Source organism: Vipera berus, assembly GCF_964194415.1.
Source record: "Vipera berus genome assembly, chromosome: 2".
Lineage (NCBI taxonomy): Eukaryota > Metazoa > Chordata > Lepidosauria > Squamata > Viperidae > Vipera > Vipera berus.
The window spans coordinates 3,558,743-3,574,982 of NC_138203.1; the positions used below are offsets into that span (position 1 = coordinate 3,558,743).

General features: G+C 42.6%; 1 protein-coding gene across 1 annotated transcript in view; it reads right to left on the reverse strand.

Annotated features, from left to right (window-relative positions):
• Positions 1-13,040: 13,040 nt before the first annotated feature.
• The window catches only part of SETBP1 (SET binding protein 1), a gene marked incomplete at its 3' end in the record, with an annotated part of 252,576 nt that continues 249,376 nt past the window's right edge, over positions 13,041-16,240 (reverse strand). The window contains exon 4 of the mRNA XM_081319238.1: positions 13,041-13,582. Coding sequence (XP_081175364.1) covers positions 13,041-13,582 — 542 coding nt within the window. The remainder of the gene's footprint in view (positions 13,583-16,240) is intronic.

A 16,240-nucleotide genomic window follows, 5' to 3' on the forward strand; every position in this document is an offset into this window, starting at 1 on the left:
AACCCTGTACCATTTCAGACAAATGGCTGTCCAGTCTCTTCTTAAAAACCTCCAGTGTTGGAGCACCCAAAATTTTTGGAGGCAAGCTGTTCCACTGGTTAATTGTTGCCGCTGTCAGGAAGTTTCTCTTTAGTTCCAGGTTGCTTCTCTCCTTGATTAGTTTCCATCCGTTGCTTCTAATCCTGCCTTCAGGTGATTTGGAGAATAGCTTGACTCCCTCTTCTTTGGGGCCTCCCCTGAGATACTGGAAGACTGCTATCATGTCACCCTTAGTCCTTCTCTTCATTAAACTGGACATATCCAATTCCAGCAACCGTTCCTTCCTTATGTTTTAGCCTCCAGTCCCCTGATCATCTTCGCTGCTCTTCTCTGCACTCTTTCCAGAGTCTCAACATCTTTTTTACATCGTGGTGACCAAAACTGGATGCCGTATTCCAAGTGTGGTCTTACCAAGGCCTTGTAAAGTGGTATTAATACTTCTCGTGATCTTGATTCTATCCCTCTGTTTGTTCTTCTGTTGTGCCAGGCGTTTGTGAAGTGGTTGTTTTGTTTCTCCAATGGACAGATCTGCGCATCTCACTAAATTGTACTGCATCTATCACACTGCTGAGATTGTGGTAGGAGTTTCCTGTTGATTGTAGAGGTGGTTCACAACTTATGATCACAGATGGGGTTGGAACATCCATTGCTACAGAACGGGAGAGAGCGGTTAAGTGACTCACATCTCATTTTATGACCTTTTTGCCACGGTTATGAAGTGAATCCAGCTACTCTCATAGACTTTGCTTGTCGGAAGTCAGTAGGGAAAGTCGGAAATGGGAATTGTGTGATCCCGGGATGCTGCAACTGTCATAAATACACGTCTGTTGCCCAGGGCCCAAATTTTGATCATGTGACCACGGAAATGCTGTGACAGTTGTTAAGTGTAAAGACCAATGGCAAGCCACATTTTTTTCGATGCCATCACAACTTCAAACAACTGCTAAAAGAATGGCAGTACGTCAAAGGGCTACTTGTAGTGTGATTCTTTGACATTTAAAAGCTTTAATTCAGGGGTCTTCAAACGTTCCTCAGTCGGCCATTTTGATGAAACTGCGGGCTTGGATCCAGACCAGAGGTCTTCAAACGTGGCCCTTTTATGACTGGTGGATTTCAATTGCTGGAATTCCTCAGCCAGGCACAGGAGTTGAAGTCCACCAGTCATAAAAGGACCACGTTTGAAGACCCCTGGTCTGGATCCAAGCCCGCAGTTTCATCAAAATGGCTGACTGAGGAACTCTGGGAGTTGAAGTCCACCAGTCATAAAAGGACCACGTTTGAAGACCCCTGGTCTGGATCCAAGCCCGCAGTTTCATCAAAATGGCCAACTGAGGCATTCTGGGAGTTGAAGTCCACCAATCATAAAAGGGCCAAGTTTGAAGACCCCTGCTTTGCTTGATGATTGAAATGCTTTGACTAGGAAAGTTAGTTGGCAAAGGAAGAAAGCTAGAGTAAGACTGAAGAAAATAGAGGTTTTTGATCCATTAGATGGGATATTATATTATTAACTAGATGTCTGAATATGGTGGAGAATAGATAATTGCTAGAAATAGAAGTACTATCATAACTAGCAAGATAAGATTTGTAATTAGAATATTAGATCTTGGTATGAGAAGGGATACAGGAAAATGCTAAAAAGTTTGAATAAGGGAAGCTTTTGGTTACCCAGATATAACTTACTTTGAAATGATAAACAAGAGAGGCATTTTGAACACTGAGGGGAAATTATATTTTTTTAAAAAAGCGAAAACAGGATACTGATTGAACATATGGATATTAAGTGCAAATGCAATTAAGATATGTGTTGGTTAGAAGTTATCCAAAACTGACATTATTGATATGATGAGGAAAATGTAACAAAGATGTTGATATTCAATTGTATATTTATTAATAACAATAAGATTTGTATTTGCCTAGTGTGGGAAAACAGGTACTACCGGAAGAAGAGAGGAAAGATTTGATGGTGTAATATTGGATCTAGACTGAAGGAGTTAATATAGATCACTGAATTACTAATGGACCCAGACAACACATCATCTATTAAGTATTTGACTGGAAAACTAGAAAATTAATAAATTATTATTATTATTAATAATAAAAGCATTAATAGTAATTTTCCTGAGCTCTTGAGGAGGAACAGATTGAGCAGCTGCATGAATATATTCACATCCATTTATCGATCACGTATAAACAAACACCTGTACAGTTCAGTGACTGTTCAACGGTACTCAAAGAAGTGATTTATGACTGTTTTTCAGACATACGACCGTTTCAGCTTCCTCAAGGAGACGTCATCACAATTCAAATTCTTGGTAACTGACGGTTGCCTTATCCTAGGACAGGGATAGGCAACCGTGGCTCTTTTATGACTTGTGGACTTCAACTCCCAGAATTCCTGAGACAGCCTGGCTCAGCTTGGAAACCTCTCCCTTTCCCCTCAGCGTGGCTGGCTCAGGAATTCTGGGAGTTGAAGTCCACAAGTTATAAAGCGGCCTAGGCCTAGGCCAGAGGTAGGCAACCTTGGCTCTTTTATGACTTGTGGACTTCAACTCCCAGAATTCCTGAGCCGGCCTGGCTCAGCTTGGAAACCTCTCCCTTTCCCCTCAGCGTGGCTGGCTCAGGAATTCTGGGAGTTGAAGTCCACAAGTTATAAAGCGGCCTAGGCCTAGGCCAGAGGTAGGCAACCTTGGCTCTTTTATGACTTGTGGACTTCAACTCCCAGAATTCCTGAGCCGGCCTGGCTCAGCTTGGAAACCTCTCCCTTTCCCCTCAGCGTGGCTGGCTCAGGAATTCTGGGAGTTGAAGTCCACGAGTCATAAATGAGCCAAGATTGCCTACCTGTCCTAGGATTATGTGATCATCATTCGCAACCTTCTGACAAACAGCCAGTGGGAAAGCCAGATTCCCTTTACAACCGTCTTACTAACTTGACAGCAGTGCTTCTCTTAGCAACCGTGGCAAGGAACGTCATAAAAATGGGGCAAAACTCAGTTTAACAACTCTCCTGCTTAGCAAGGGAAATGTGACGCTCGATTATGGCCATTAAGCCAAAACAAGTGATTTTCTTAGTGACTCTGAGGTTGTAAGTCTGTTGCTGTCATGTGATTCATTTAATGACCTTGTCGCTTAGCAAAAGAATTGCCGGTCCCAAAGGCGGTTGTTAAATGAGAACTATCTCTAGTAATAAGAGGACTTTATTTATTTTATTTATTTTTTTATTTTAATTCCATTTATATCCCGCCCTTCTCCGAAGACTCAGGGCGGCTTACAAGCTTAGCAGTAGCCTTCATTCTATGTATATGCCTGCTTGTTAGGGCTTTCACACACCCCCCCAAGCGGCATTATTACAAAGTCAGCTTAATTGCCCCCAACAATCTGGGTCCTCATTTTACCTACCTTGGGAAGGATGGAAGGCTGAGTCAACCTGACTTTCCCTGTGATGGTGCAGGGAGAAATATTTGCAAGCATGATGATATCATTGTCCACCTCACATCCAGTTGCTGAATAAGACTGGGATTCCTCTCTTTATGACACTCATTTAGTAACAAAACCCGTCTTCAAATAATCCTGTCTATCGATCACCTTTTAAACGACCTACGTTAGCACTATGACCTTGCAGATAAGCGACCAATTAAAAATGGGCTCCCCGTGAAATTTAAACCTCCATCTAATTTCAACCAGAACTATTTCACGACTGCTCAAGTTTTTTTTTATTCCCCCCCTTCCCTCCTCATCCTACTTTCTTTTGGTGGTGTGCCTCTGAAATTGCAAATCCGTGTGTAACAATTGCTTTGCTAAAGTACTGGGGGGGGGGTGAGAGAAAAAGAGCCATTTCTGCTTTATTGAGTAGAAAGAAGCGATTGGGGAAGAGCAGCAAAGAGATCAGCGCCCTTTGTGTCTCTTTTCCCCCCCCCCAAGTCTGAATTTTTCCACACTTTCGGAAAAAGAGGCTCACGCTACCATTTTTTTCCCTCCCAAAGAAACGTATTTTTTTTTAAAAGGAAAAGCAAAGGAAAAGAACCAGATTTATCCACGACCACAAAAAATAAATAAATAAATAAATAAATAAAGGGGACGTGGTGCGCATATGCGTTTTTACTGTTGGAGCTATTAAACTGATGTGAACCAGATGGAAAAACTAAGACAAAAGAATTCACAACTTACAGACTGATTTGAATTCCTTTAATTTCACACAATGAATAACATATGAATAGGATTAACTTTTTTTTCTCTTTTTTTTTTCCTTTCTGCCTTTTTAATAGTTAAGTGCTCAATGCTGGGCTAACCTGATTTGGTAGCAAAGACTTGGAGCTCCCTTTTAGAAAAAAATGTTTAAAAACCAACATCTACAATTATGAAAAAAGCATGACATTTTAGCATGCCAGATATAACTAACTTTCAAATAACAACAAGTCCGTTTTTTTTTAATGTACAAAAATGCTTCATGAATAAAAACCGTTACAAAAAGAACATTTCAAACAAATGTACAAGTTTTTTTTTCCGTCTCGCCTCTATATTCAATAAAATACAAATACATTTTTGCTCTAAAATATGTTTACATACAATCAAAGTAGAACATGCAAATTACACGTTAAAAAAGGCTTTTAAAAACCACTTACAAACTAAAAAGTAGCCAGCACGACTTGTAAAACAATCTTGTGCCCCGTTCATTTTGTAGGATTTTTTTTTTTTGAAATACAGTATATACATATTTAACACTTCGTGTGCATTTAGTATTATTATTTAAGAAACAGCACTGGAAAAAAAATAACCATCCACATGATTTTGTATTTAGTTTTTCTTCCCCACGTTAACCAATCTCCTTCGCTTAATTGTGTATATATATACGGAGTTTCTGGAGATTTTTCTTGCTTTAGTCATTAGTTGGCAGAGTTTTTATGGATATTTCCAATAAGTTTCCTTGGCTGGCTAACAACATGATCCAAAAATTTGCTGTGCTTGCGATTAACCCATCTGAACAGAGAAAAGTCAATATAAATAGACACCAACTTTTCAAATATGATTACTCTAACCCAGGGATTGTCCAACCTTGGCAACTTTTAAGACTGGTGGACTTCAATTCCCAGAATTCCTCAGCCAGGCTGGCTAGGGAATTCTGGGAGTTGAAGTCCACCAGTCTTAAAATTGCCACATTTGGACCCTCCTACTCTTAACATAACAAGCAGGCAGGTCAGTTAAATCCTCTGGCATTTATGGGTGTGTGTGTGTGCGCGCGCGCGCAACTCAGTTAAGTTTGCATTTAAATTTTTGAAAGCGGTCGGGATACCTCTGAACGGAAAACATACTGCAATTCACATATTAGCAAAAACAAATTGCATTTATTTTTGAATAGAGAAGCTTAAACTGGAAGATGTGCTTATTCTAGTCATATGTATATTTTTAACAACTGGCAATTGAGCATCACTCCGACAACAAGTTTAAAAGAAAAGGTCATCTCCTCAAGACATTTATCCAAAGGGCCCAAAAGATGAAAACAGGTTCATACTGTATATAGTCAAGCAGTTTATGCATATCCAGGTTTATTTTGCTGGGTTTTAAGTCCTTTGCTCCTTCTTCGGAAGGATGTTGATAAGGGGATTGAGACTGTAATCCTAAAGGACTATTTTATGGATTAATTACCTACTTCCTACAAAAAACCACCAGTGTCCTCAACTCAAGAGAGAAAGGAAATATATACCGTAATCTCTTTAATTGCATCCCTGTGAGAAATACCTGTGTGTTCGGTGAATTTAACTTCAGCTAAATTGTCTAGGTGTTCAATGTTCATAATAAGTGAATTTTTTTCTGGTCTCTGTTATCTGCCTTTTAAAAGGCTGATTTACTGATTCAATACGCTCAACCCTAAACGTCAGATTATAAAACACAGTTGCTGCATTCTCGTGCCGAAATAGGTAAACCATAATATGGCTTAGTAGTGGGATAGTTTGATTCAGGTGTCATGCTGAATGCTGGTTTGGCTGGCTTTCTAAAGCTCATTCTTAATTAGACTAACATGTTTGGTCAAAATATTGGTAAGCTCCTACTCTCAAACCAAATCTGTAGCAATTTATATTGAGTGTCTGATTTTATTGTGATCTTTTCTATGGCTCTGTATAAATCCTGGACAGGACATGGGAACTACTTCACAACTCTTCACAACAGGAGTTCACAATATTGGAAACTGAAGGGAATAGGCTGATGTGAGAATGTCCTGGAAGGGTTTCAAGCAGGAGTCTCCAAAGATGGCAACTTTAAGACTTGGGGTCCCCCAATTGCTATGATTGAACTAACCTGTCTTAGACAACGTCCATCTCCTAATTCTGATCTTCTCAAGGATGATCAACGAGCACAGGTGACCATCCTCAGTCAAAAGGCCAAATATGACCCACAGCACCGCCCCATTTTATGACATAGATTATTTGGACATTGTTTTTTTTAGAAGACAAAAACCTAGGGAGTTAAATTCCGGCATCTTTTCCGGGTGACCAAATAAAAGCCATTGGCTTCAAAACGGCTCCAGGATTCCCTCAGGATATCTCAAGTGATTCACGCTCTCCTTTTTTGTTTTTGTGGAAACTGAACGGGACATTAAACATATTAAATGGAGGATTTTAGACTAGACTAGAATAAAAGAGTTGGAAGGGACCTTGGAGGTCATCTAGTCCAGCCCCCTGCTTAGGCAGGAAACCCTAGACCATTTCAGACAAATGGCTGTCCAGTCTCTTCTGAAAAATCTCCAGGGATACCCACAATTTCTGGAGGCAAGTCGTTCCACAGATTAATTGTTCTAACTCTCAGGAAATTCCCCCATAGTTCTAGGTTGCTTCTCTCTTTGATTTGTTTCCATCTGTTGCTTCTTGTCCTGCCCTCAGGTGCTTTGGAGAATAGCTTGACTCCCTCTTCTTTGAGACAAAAAATGAATTTTATCGTTCCTGGGTCCAGATTGAAATGATTAAAGACGATTTTTGCAATTTTGTAAAGATGCCTTGACAAGGAAAACTGGTTCAAAAATCAGCATGACCTGCAATTTAACGCTCCTTTGCAATCTATCGCTCTTTCCTACTCACTGGGTTTACATCTGGGGGAGGGGCGGGGGGCTAACCTGAAAGTACAGCTTTATTTTTCCATTATGTGTTCATTCCTATATTTATGATTTTTTGGGGGGGAGGGAGGGGGAGAACCTATTTTTTAACTGCTAAGTCTCAATGATTTGTAATAATTGTAGTAATTGTTTTTAGATGTTCCCCGGAAATAAAACACAACTGGTCACTTATCTTAATCCAGTCCTCAAATATACTACTATTTTGAAATTCTGAAAGTTGAAAAGGATGCAGGATTTTAACTTCAATGCATCTATGGTAGGAAATGAGGCAACGTATTTTATATGTAAAAATTATTAAGTTTTGAAGGGAGCAATGACAGAACAATCCTTTACCAATATGTAAATGAAATCACCGAAGGCGTCCATCATTGTCAGGGGAACAAATCGCAAGTGTACCTATGAGCAGATATATGCACAGTGAGGTATCAGACAAAATTCATCCATTAAATGTCGGTGAAAGAAACAAAATGGCTTCAGAAGACCTTTGCCGGTGATCAAATCCCCAAGAAAACAATTACCACCTAAAAGCTTAACATCTCAAGTTCAAAAATCGCCCAAGAGATTCCTTCGTTCTGCATCTGAAGAGTTAATCCTTTTGTTGCAAGGAAAGAGAAATTCAAACTAAAATTAAGTGAAAAGACGAGTTAAAATGAGTTTCCAGAAACCAGTGAATTCAGAGAGGGAGAGAATTCATAATGGCTATTTCAGTGGGTCTGTCATTTTCTCCAAAAGGGATTTGATAAACTAAAATGGTATTGCTTGAAGGTCTACAACCTGTAGTCAACCATCTGCGTTGGCTTGCATCAAGACAGGACACTCAGTGTAGATTTACTTGAACTGTTCCTTGCATCCTCACCTATCAACTTCTCAAAAGGCTTGGCAGAAGTTGGTCTTCCTTACACTGCTTTGGAGCCATGTCTACAATTGCTCTAGGCAACTTTGGCTCTTTTATGACTCGTGGACTTCAACTCCCAGAATTCCTGAGCCAGCCATGCTGAGGAGAAAGGGAGAGGTTTCCATGCTGAGTCATGCTGGTTCAGGAATTCTGGGAATTGAAGTCCATGAGTCATAAAAGAGCCAGGTTTGAAGACCTCTGCACTAGGCCAGGGGCAAGCAACCTGGGCTCTTTTATGACTCATGTACTTCAACTTCCAGAATTCCTGAGCCAGCATGGCTCAGCATGGAAACCTCTACATTTCTCCTCAGCATGGCTAGCTCAGGAATTCTGGGAGTTGAAGTCCACGAGTCATAAAAGAGCCAAGGTTGCCTACCCCTGCTCTAGCGTACTATAGGTATTATCTGTCCTCTTGTTTTATTTATCATCGCTATTGTTTAGTTAATATCATCTTCCTTTGGTGCAGAGGTAGAGGGCAATCCCAATCAATCCATCCATCTCACTAAAAAAAAAAGAGTCCCTTATTTTGATAGCATCCAAAACACCTATGCAATGAAACACTAGTCTCTGGAGAAGTGGATGCTGGAGTTTGGATCTACTCCGAATTTACCGGGATTATGGCAACGTGGGAATGAAAACCGAGATGTTGACGCTGCTAGGACTGATGAAACGTGTCCTTGAAAGACAAGGAGGATTTTTGCCAAATCACAGCACGGATGGAGCAGATACACTAAGAGGGTGGGGAGCATGTGGGCAATGAAAGATGTGGTCTGTAGGACATTTTATCACTTAGAACAGGGGTCTTCAAACCTGGCCCTTTTATGACTGGTGGACTTCAACTCCCAGAATTCCTCAGTCGGCCATTTTGATGAAACTGCGGGCTTGGATCCAGACCAGGGGTCTTCAAACATGGCCCTTTTATGACTGGTGGACTTCAACTCCCAGAATTCCTCAGTCGGCCATTTTGATGAAACTGCGGGCTTGGATCCAGACCAGGGGTCCTCCAACTTGGCCCTTTTATGACTGGTGGACTTCAACTCCCAGTCATAAAAGGGCCAGCTTTGTAGACCCCAGACTTAGAACCACAGAGGTGGAAGGAAGCTTTGAGATTACCCAATCTTTACTTGGAGTTGATGTCTTCCTTGACATTTTAAGACACCAATTCACAATGCAAAATCAGGAGAACATCTCTGCTTTCCAAGGCGCTTTTTCAAGAGGCAACTGGACTTTCTTTTGTTTCTCTTTAAAGACGTTTTGCTTCTCATCCAAGAAGCTTCTTCAGTTCAGTTCGGACCTGAAGAAGCTTCTTGGATGAGAAGCGAAACGCCTTCAAGGAAAAACAAAGAAAGTCCAGTTGCCTCTTGAAAAAGCATCTTTGGGACAGTCGTGGCCTGGATGACTGAGAATCTCCATAGATACTCTCTGCTTTCAGTATAATCTCCAAAACTCTTCCAAAAGTTGCTTTATTAAAAATAATCCCTAGGGGAAAACATACAGCCATATGGGGAAGAATGATTTTTAACTGCATTTGTTTAATGGGACATCACAAGACATTTTAATGCATGGGTCTTCAAACTTGGCCCTTTTATGACTTGTGGACTTCAACTCCCAGAATTCCTCAGCCAGCACACTGGCTGAGGAATTCTGGGAGTTGAAGTCCACAAGTCATAAAAGGGCCAAATTTGAAGGCCCCTGTTTTAATGGAATGAGATCTGTTTTCATTTTTGATCCGATTCCATTCCCTTTGAGCTTTGTATTGTTGAGGAATCCTATGTGATCAAAAATAGGATACTTCTGGTCTTAAGGGGGGCCTTGCTAATGGTTGCAAAGATAGATTTTTTTGCTTCACAAACAGTGAAATGATCTTAGGAGTAAGGGTAACGGTTACCGAAAACTGGATATCTACTGAATTTTTTAAGAAGGAGAATTTTCGGTTCTAAATATTCCTAAAATATTATCATCCCCATGTTGAATCCAAACTCAGCAACTGCCTTCACCTATTTGATTTTTTTTTTGGCTAAAATTTCTTCTTCCATCTGAGGTTATTGCATACATCATGCCCTGCTTTTTTTCCAATAAGATGAAATTAATGGGGGGGGGGGGAAACGGAAAGGAAGTTATCAACAACTGCCCTTATCTTCCTTTGTTTTTTTTGTATTTTTCTCTTTTCTTGGGTGAAAAGATGCTATAAAATATGCTGCTTAAAGCAAAACAAGAAGAAACAATGTACTGAGTGAGCGAATCAAATCTGCTTCAGAAACAGAAGCCAACAACACAGTGAAAGGGATGATATGTATTCGATCTGGTCAATTGGAAATGACAATTTTTTTAAAAAAAGAAAAGAAAGTAGGGCTCCTTGCGGATGTGATTTCTCCCTTCGTCTTCATAATTACATTATATACAGGAAAAAAACAACAACATCCCCACCCCAAATATTTTTCAATTTATTAAGGCAACCACATCTTGGAAGGAAAAACCTCCAGAGTGGCATTAATTCAAACGCTATCTTTTGAACATCTAGATTTTTTTTTAAACATTATTATTGTTATTATTAGATAAGAACACTTGGTCATTTTAAAAATTTTCACGTAGAAGTTCTCTGTTGAGAAATTTTAACACAGTTTTCATCTGTTTAAGATTCCCCCCCCCCCCCGGTGAATTATGACTTCAAAATGGCTTTTCCTATTTTGTTTTTTTCCTTCACTGTATTGGAAAACAAAAACAAAAACAACAACAAACAAACAAAAACAACAACAACAACCAGCGTTGGGCACAAATTGCAGAAATATTTCTCATCCTTAGCACGAATTTGTTTTGAGTAGCCTCTATTTTTCTGGCTTGCATCCTTTTAAGATTTGTTGCCTCTCGAAAATAGCATCACTGTACATTCCTCCCCCCAACCCCATAGCTTATAAGGGCATTCACAAGTGAATCAACAGAACCAAGCTGAGGGTCAAAACTCTCCCCTACCCCCCGCCCCAATTGCCATCTTCAATTTTAGGTATGTTGTGTGCATACACAAAAGGAGCATCGCGTAGCTGTGGCCGCCATTTTGATTTTGGTTTTGCTTTGTTTCTTTTGAAGACACCTTCACAGGCGTCTCCATTTTCTCCCAATCGACTAACAAATTGAGGCTGCTGGAAAATTCTTGTTCCCTATCCAGCCAGTCGACTTTCGGAGCACTTCCAGTTGGGACAAGTAATAAAAAAAAATAAAAAGAAAATAACGAATTGAGTTTTCAAATGAAGCGACAAGCCCTGGCAGCCATTTTGTAAATGCACAACCCGCTGGGCAGCAACTGGCTGAGAGAGACCAGCACAAGCTCTTGAGGACTAAAAAGGATCCTTTCTCCTATCCTGTGTGACTCCGTATTTTAATTTAATAATTTAATAATTTAATTTTCTGCCTACGTAGCTCGTTTTGGGAACCAATTTCCTTTTCATCGGGCCATCTATGGAAGAGAGAAAATCAATGCTCTTCAAAATTAGTGGCAAAGATTGCGTAAGACTGGGTTAGGCTTAGAAGAAGGATCTTCAACCTTGGCAACTTCAAGACTTGTGGACCTCAACTCCCAGAATTCCTCAGCCAGCCAGCCAGGCTGAGGAATTCTGGGAGTTGAAGTCCACAAGAGGGATCTCGGAGTCCTAGTAGACAATCACTTCAATAGGAGCCAGCCGTGTGCTGCAGCTGCCAAAAAAGCCAACACAGTGCTAGGCTGCATTAACAGAGGGATAGAATCAAGATCAAGTGAAGTACTAATACCACTTTACAATGCTTTGGTAAGGCCACACTTGGAATACTGCATCCAGTTTTGGTCACCACGATGTAAAAAAGATGTTGAGACTCTAGAAAGGGTACAGAAAGGGGCAACAAAGATGATCGGGGGACTGGAGGCTAAAACATAGAGGGAACGGTTGCTGGAATTGGGTATGTGTAGTTTAATGAAGAGAAGGGTGAGGGGTGACACGATAGCAGTGTTCCAATATCTCAGGGGCTGCCCCAAAGAAGAGGCAGTCAAGCTCTTCTCCAAAGCACCTGAAAGCAGGACAAGAAGCAACGGATGGAAACTAGTCAAGGAGAGAAGCAACCTAGAACTAAGGAGAAACTTCCTGACAGTTAGAACAACTAACCAGGGGAACTCCTTGCCTCCAGAAGTGGTGCATGCTCCAACACTGGAGGTTTTTAAGAAGAGACTGGACAGCCATTTGCCTGAAATGGTATAGGGTTTCCTGCCTGAGCAGGGGGTTGGACTAGATGACCTCCAAGGTCCCTTCCAACTTATTATTATTATTATTAGTCTTAAAGTTGCCAAGTTTGAAGACCCCTGGGATTAGACGTTTAGTGACCATCAGCCTGGGCAAATGTTCCTTTTCATGTTCCCAGACCCAATCTGAAGCCTTGTGAAAAAGGAAACACGCATTTGAGGAACTTGCATTATTATTATTATTATTATTGAAAAAAGGGGATGCAATTTTCAGATGTAACCTGGCATCTCAGTTGCCGGGTAGAACTCCTGTGACTTAAGAGCAGTGAGCGGGGGGAAGACATTCCTCCCACCCCTTTTGCTGTCCCGAAATGCTGCTGGTGATTTCAATGATCTACCGAAAAAGGGGGCAAGAACATTATTTGAGAACAGATGTTGACCACACTGGTAAGGAAGGACACCACGTTCTCCTACCATCAGGGGGGTGGGGGGGGAGAACGACTTCTGGAGACGCAAGAACAAGGGTGACTCGTCGGAACAAGAACATAAAAAAAAAGCGAAACTCAGTTAAGTTTGAAGAACGTCTTCCGTACCTCCTCCCCTGTTATTAACCAAGGGGTTCCCATCACAGTTGAGTTCTTATTGTAATGATGACAAGGGAGTGATCCAATTGCATCTGGATTCTTCAGGACTGCTGTGCTACTGACATCCAGAGCGAGTCTGAGACTGTAGAAATGTCCACTCTGGCCTACTGGCGGAACGTTTCTCCCCCTCCTGTCTTGCGTTGACCATCTTGGACACTAGGGAAGGTGTTCGTTCTCACTCCCTCTGTTTTTCCGATGCCTTTTCCCCTTCACTTCATCTTCCTCGTCCTCTGGATGCGGCTGTGACTTGCTTTTCCGCTTTCCGACCCTGGGCGTCCGAGGCGGAGGGACCGGGAGGAGGGGAGACTGAGAAGTTTCTCGGGCCATGTGCACCACCGCCTCAATGGTGGCTGCCACCGGATCTTGACCGCTTGCCTGTTCCAGGACCGCCGAGTTCAAGAGAAGCCGCTGACCTCGTTTGCAAGGCAGGTCAACGCACTTCTCCAGCACAGGCATTTGGTCTCTGGAGTCGTCGTCAAACGAAGGGGGCTGTTTCCGAGGACGGCCTCGCCGCTTCTTGACAAAATTATTCCCCGTCTTGGATTGTCTCTGCAACCGTTTGGCTTTCAGGATTTTGTTGACGTGGTCCAAGTTCTTCTTTGTGGAGAGGACCTTGGTGTAGCTGCACATCTTACGCACCTCGCACTGGATTGCTTCGATTTCGCACCGCTTGAATCTCTTCTTCAGGGTCGAGCTGGCTGGAGAAGACAAAAGAGAAGAGAGATTACCCCTGGTCAAGAGTCGAGCAAGATGGGGAACATTGGTTACCCAACACGCCGCCCTGCAAAATATCTGATGAATGATGATTAATGCGGGCCAAAGTCAACATTTACGGAAGCTGAAAATCCACGAGTAGAGTCCCAAAGGTGCTTTTCCCCCCGAGGCAACTGGACTTTGTTTTTCTTTGAAGACGTTTCGCTTCTCATCCAAGAAGCTTCTTCAGCTCAGACTGGGTGGTGGGGAGTCCAGGTGTCTCGTGAAAAAAGCACCTGTGGGCAGTGGTGGGATTCAAATTCCTGAACAACCAGTTCTCTTATTGGATGCAGCCCTGGGCCGCCAAGGCCTAGAGCGGACTTCCGGAAGTGGCATCCATGCATTTTGGGTGAGACGTTCTGGGAGGCCTCCTCCCGGCCTCCAAGGCCTAGAATGGACTTCCGGAAGTGGCATCCATGCACTTCCGGCAGGCAATTCTAGGCCTGGGAGTCCTCCTCCAGGCCTCCGAGGCCTAAATTGGACTTCTGGAAGCAGTGTGCATTCAGCTGGTTGTCCGAACTCAGCAAAATTTAGCTGCCGGTTCTACTGAACCGGTGCGAACCGGCTGAATCCCACCAATGCCTGTGGGACAACCATAACCTGGATGACTGAGAATTGCCATAGATATTCATGAGTAAAAGTTGAAAAAAAAAATGGCCTAGACCCGGGGTAGGCAAACTTGGTTCTTTTATGAGTTGTGGACTTCAACTCCCAGAATTCCTGAGCCAGCCATGCTGAGGGAAAAGGGAGAGGTTTCCAAGCTGAGCCAGGCTGGCTCAGGAATTCTGGGAGTTGAAGTCCACGAGTTGTAAAAGAGCCAAGGTTGCCTACCCCGGGCCTAGGAAAACGGAAAAGGGAGCATTTTGGAATTATTGGGAAGATACATCTAAAATTATAGTCATTGATACTTGTCCCTTTGTCACTAATTCTACCTGAGGATGCTGAGACAATGAATAGATTCGGAGGGAGAATCTTGCAGAGAAATTCTGTTTTTATTTTCTAACATTCTGGAGTTAAGGTTCTTTAGAAGGAATTAGCTTGGGCAATCCAGATGCTTTTTGCCCTTCCTAAGAAAAATGGACTCATATCAGCAAGTCTTTAAACTAGTTTATTTATATCAGAGCCATTTAAATTATTTATAGCCTGCCACACTCAACAAGATTTCAAGTCAGTACAGAATCCATAAAACATGCAAAGTCAGGAGGTAACATCAATCCCACTCTGGCCAGAAAAAATAGACTAGTAATAATTTAAAAGACAAAGGACTAAGAGGAACCAGTTTGGTGTAGTGGTTAAGGCACCAAGCCTGTCAGCAAGAGAGCATGAGTTGTAGTCCTACCTTAGCCATGTAAGCCAGCTGGGCAACTTTGGGCCAATCACTAGGAGACTGGGAGTTCTAGTCCCACCTTAGCCATGAAAGCCAACTGGGTGACTTTGGGCCAGTCACCAGGAGACGGTAAGTTCTAGTCCCACCTTAGCCATGAAAGCCAACTGGGCGACTTTGGGCCAAACACCAGGAGACGGTAAGTTCTAGTCCCACCTTAGCCATGAAAGCCAACTGGGCGACTTTGGGCCAAACACCAGGAGACGGTGAGTTCTAGTCCCACCTTAGCCATGAAAGCCAACTGGGAGACTTTGGGCCAGTCCCCCCTCTCTCAGCCCAATCTACAGGGTTGCCTGGCTGAGGAATTCTGGGAGTTGAAGTCCACAAGTCATGAAAGGGCCATGTTTGAAGACACACACCCCCGGTTTATAGTCACTGTTTGAAGTTACCATGGCACTAAAAAAAGTGACTCAAGAGCCGGTCCTCACATTTATGACCATTGCAGCGCCCCCCCCCCCCCCAAGTAATTGGCATGTACTTATGGTCGCAGCCTCCCAGGATCTGGACAGACTTGAACACTGGGCGCTGTCTAACAAAATGAAATTCGATGGTGAAAAAAGTAAGGTTCTACATTTAGGGAAGAAAAACCAAATGTGCAGGTATAGTGGACTTCAACTCCCAGAATTCCTGAGCCAGCCATGCTGAGGGAAAAAGGAGAGGTTTCCAAGCTGAGCCATGCTGGCTCAGGAATTCTGGGAGTTGAAGTCCATGAGTCATGCGGCTCTTTCAGCCATCTCCTGTGGCTCCCAGTCCTCTGCCATGTGCAGTCCAAAAAAAAAAAGTGGGACTAAAAAAGTTCAACCAATCAATTCAAATATGCAGGATAGCTGCATATCTCGCCTTGGCTCCACTCTTCAGTCAAACCCTGTTCTGCACATGCGCACATGTACGCGCATGCGCACACATTTTTTTTGCGGCTTCCAGTTTTTCCTTTTGTGAGGGAGCCGGTTCTGAGTGGCTCTTTCACTGTTTCAGGTTGCTGACCCCTGGTATAGGGGGTACCTTGCTCAATAGTAGTGACTGTGAGAGGGATCTCGGAGTCCTAAGTGGACAATCACTTCAATATGAGCCAGCCGTGTGGTGCAGCTGCCAAAAAAGCCAACACAGTGCTAGGCGGCCTTAACAGAGGGATAGAATCGAGATCACGTGAAGTGTTAATACCACTTTACAAGGCCTTGGTGAGGCCACACTTGGAATACGGCATCCAGTTTTGGTCACC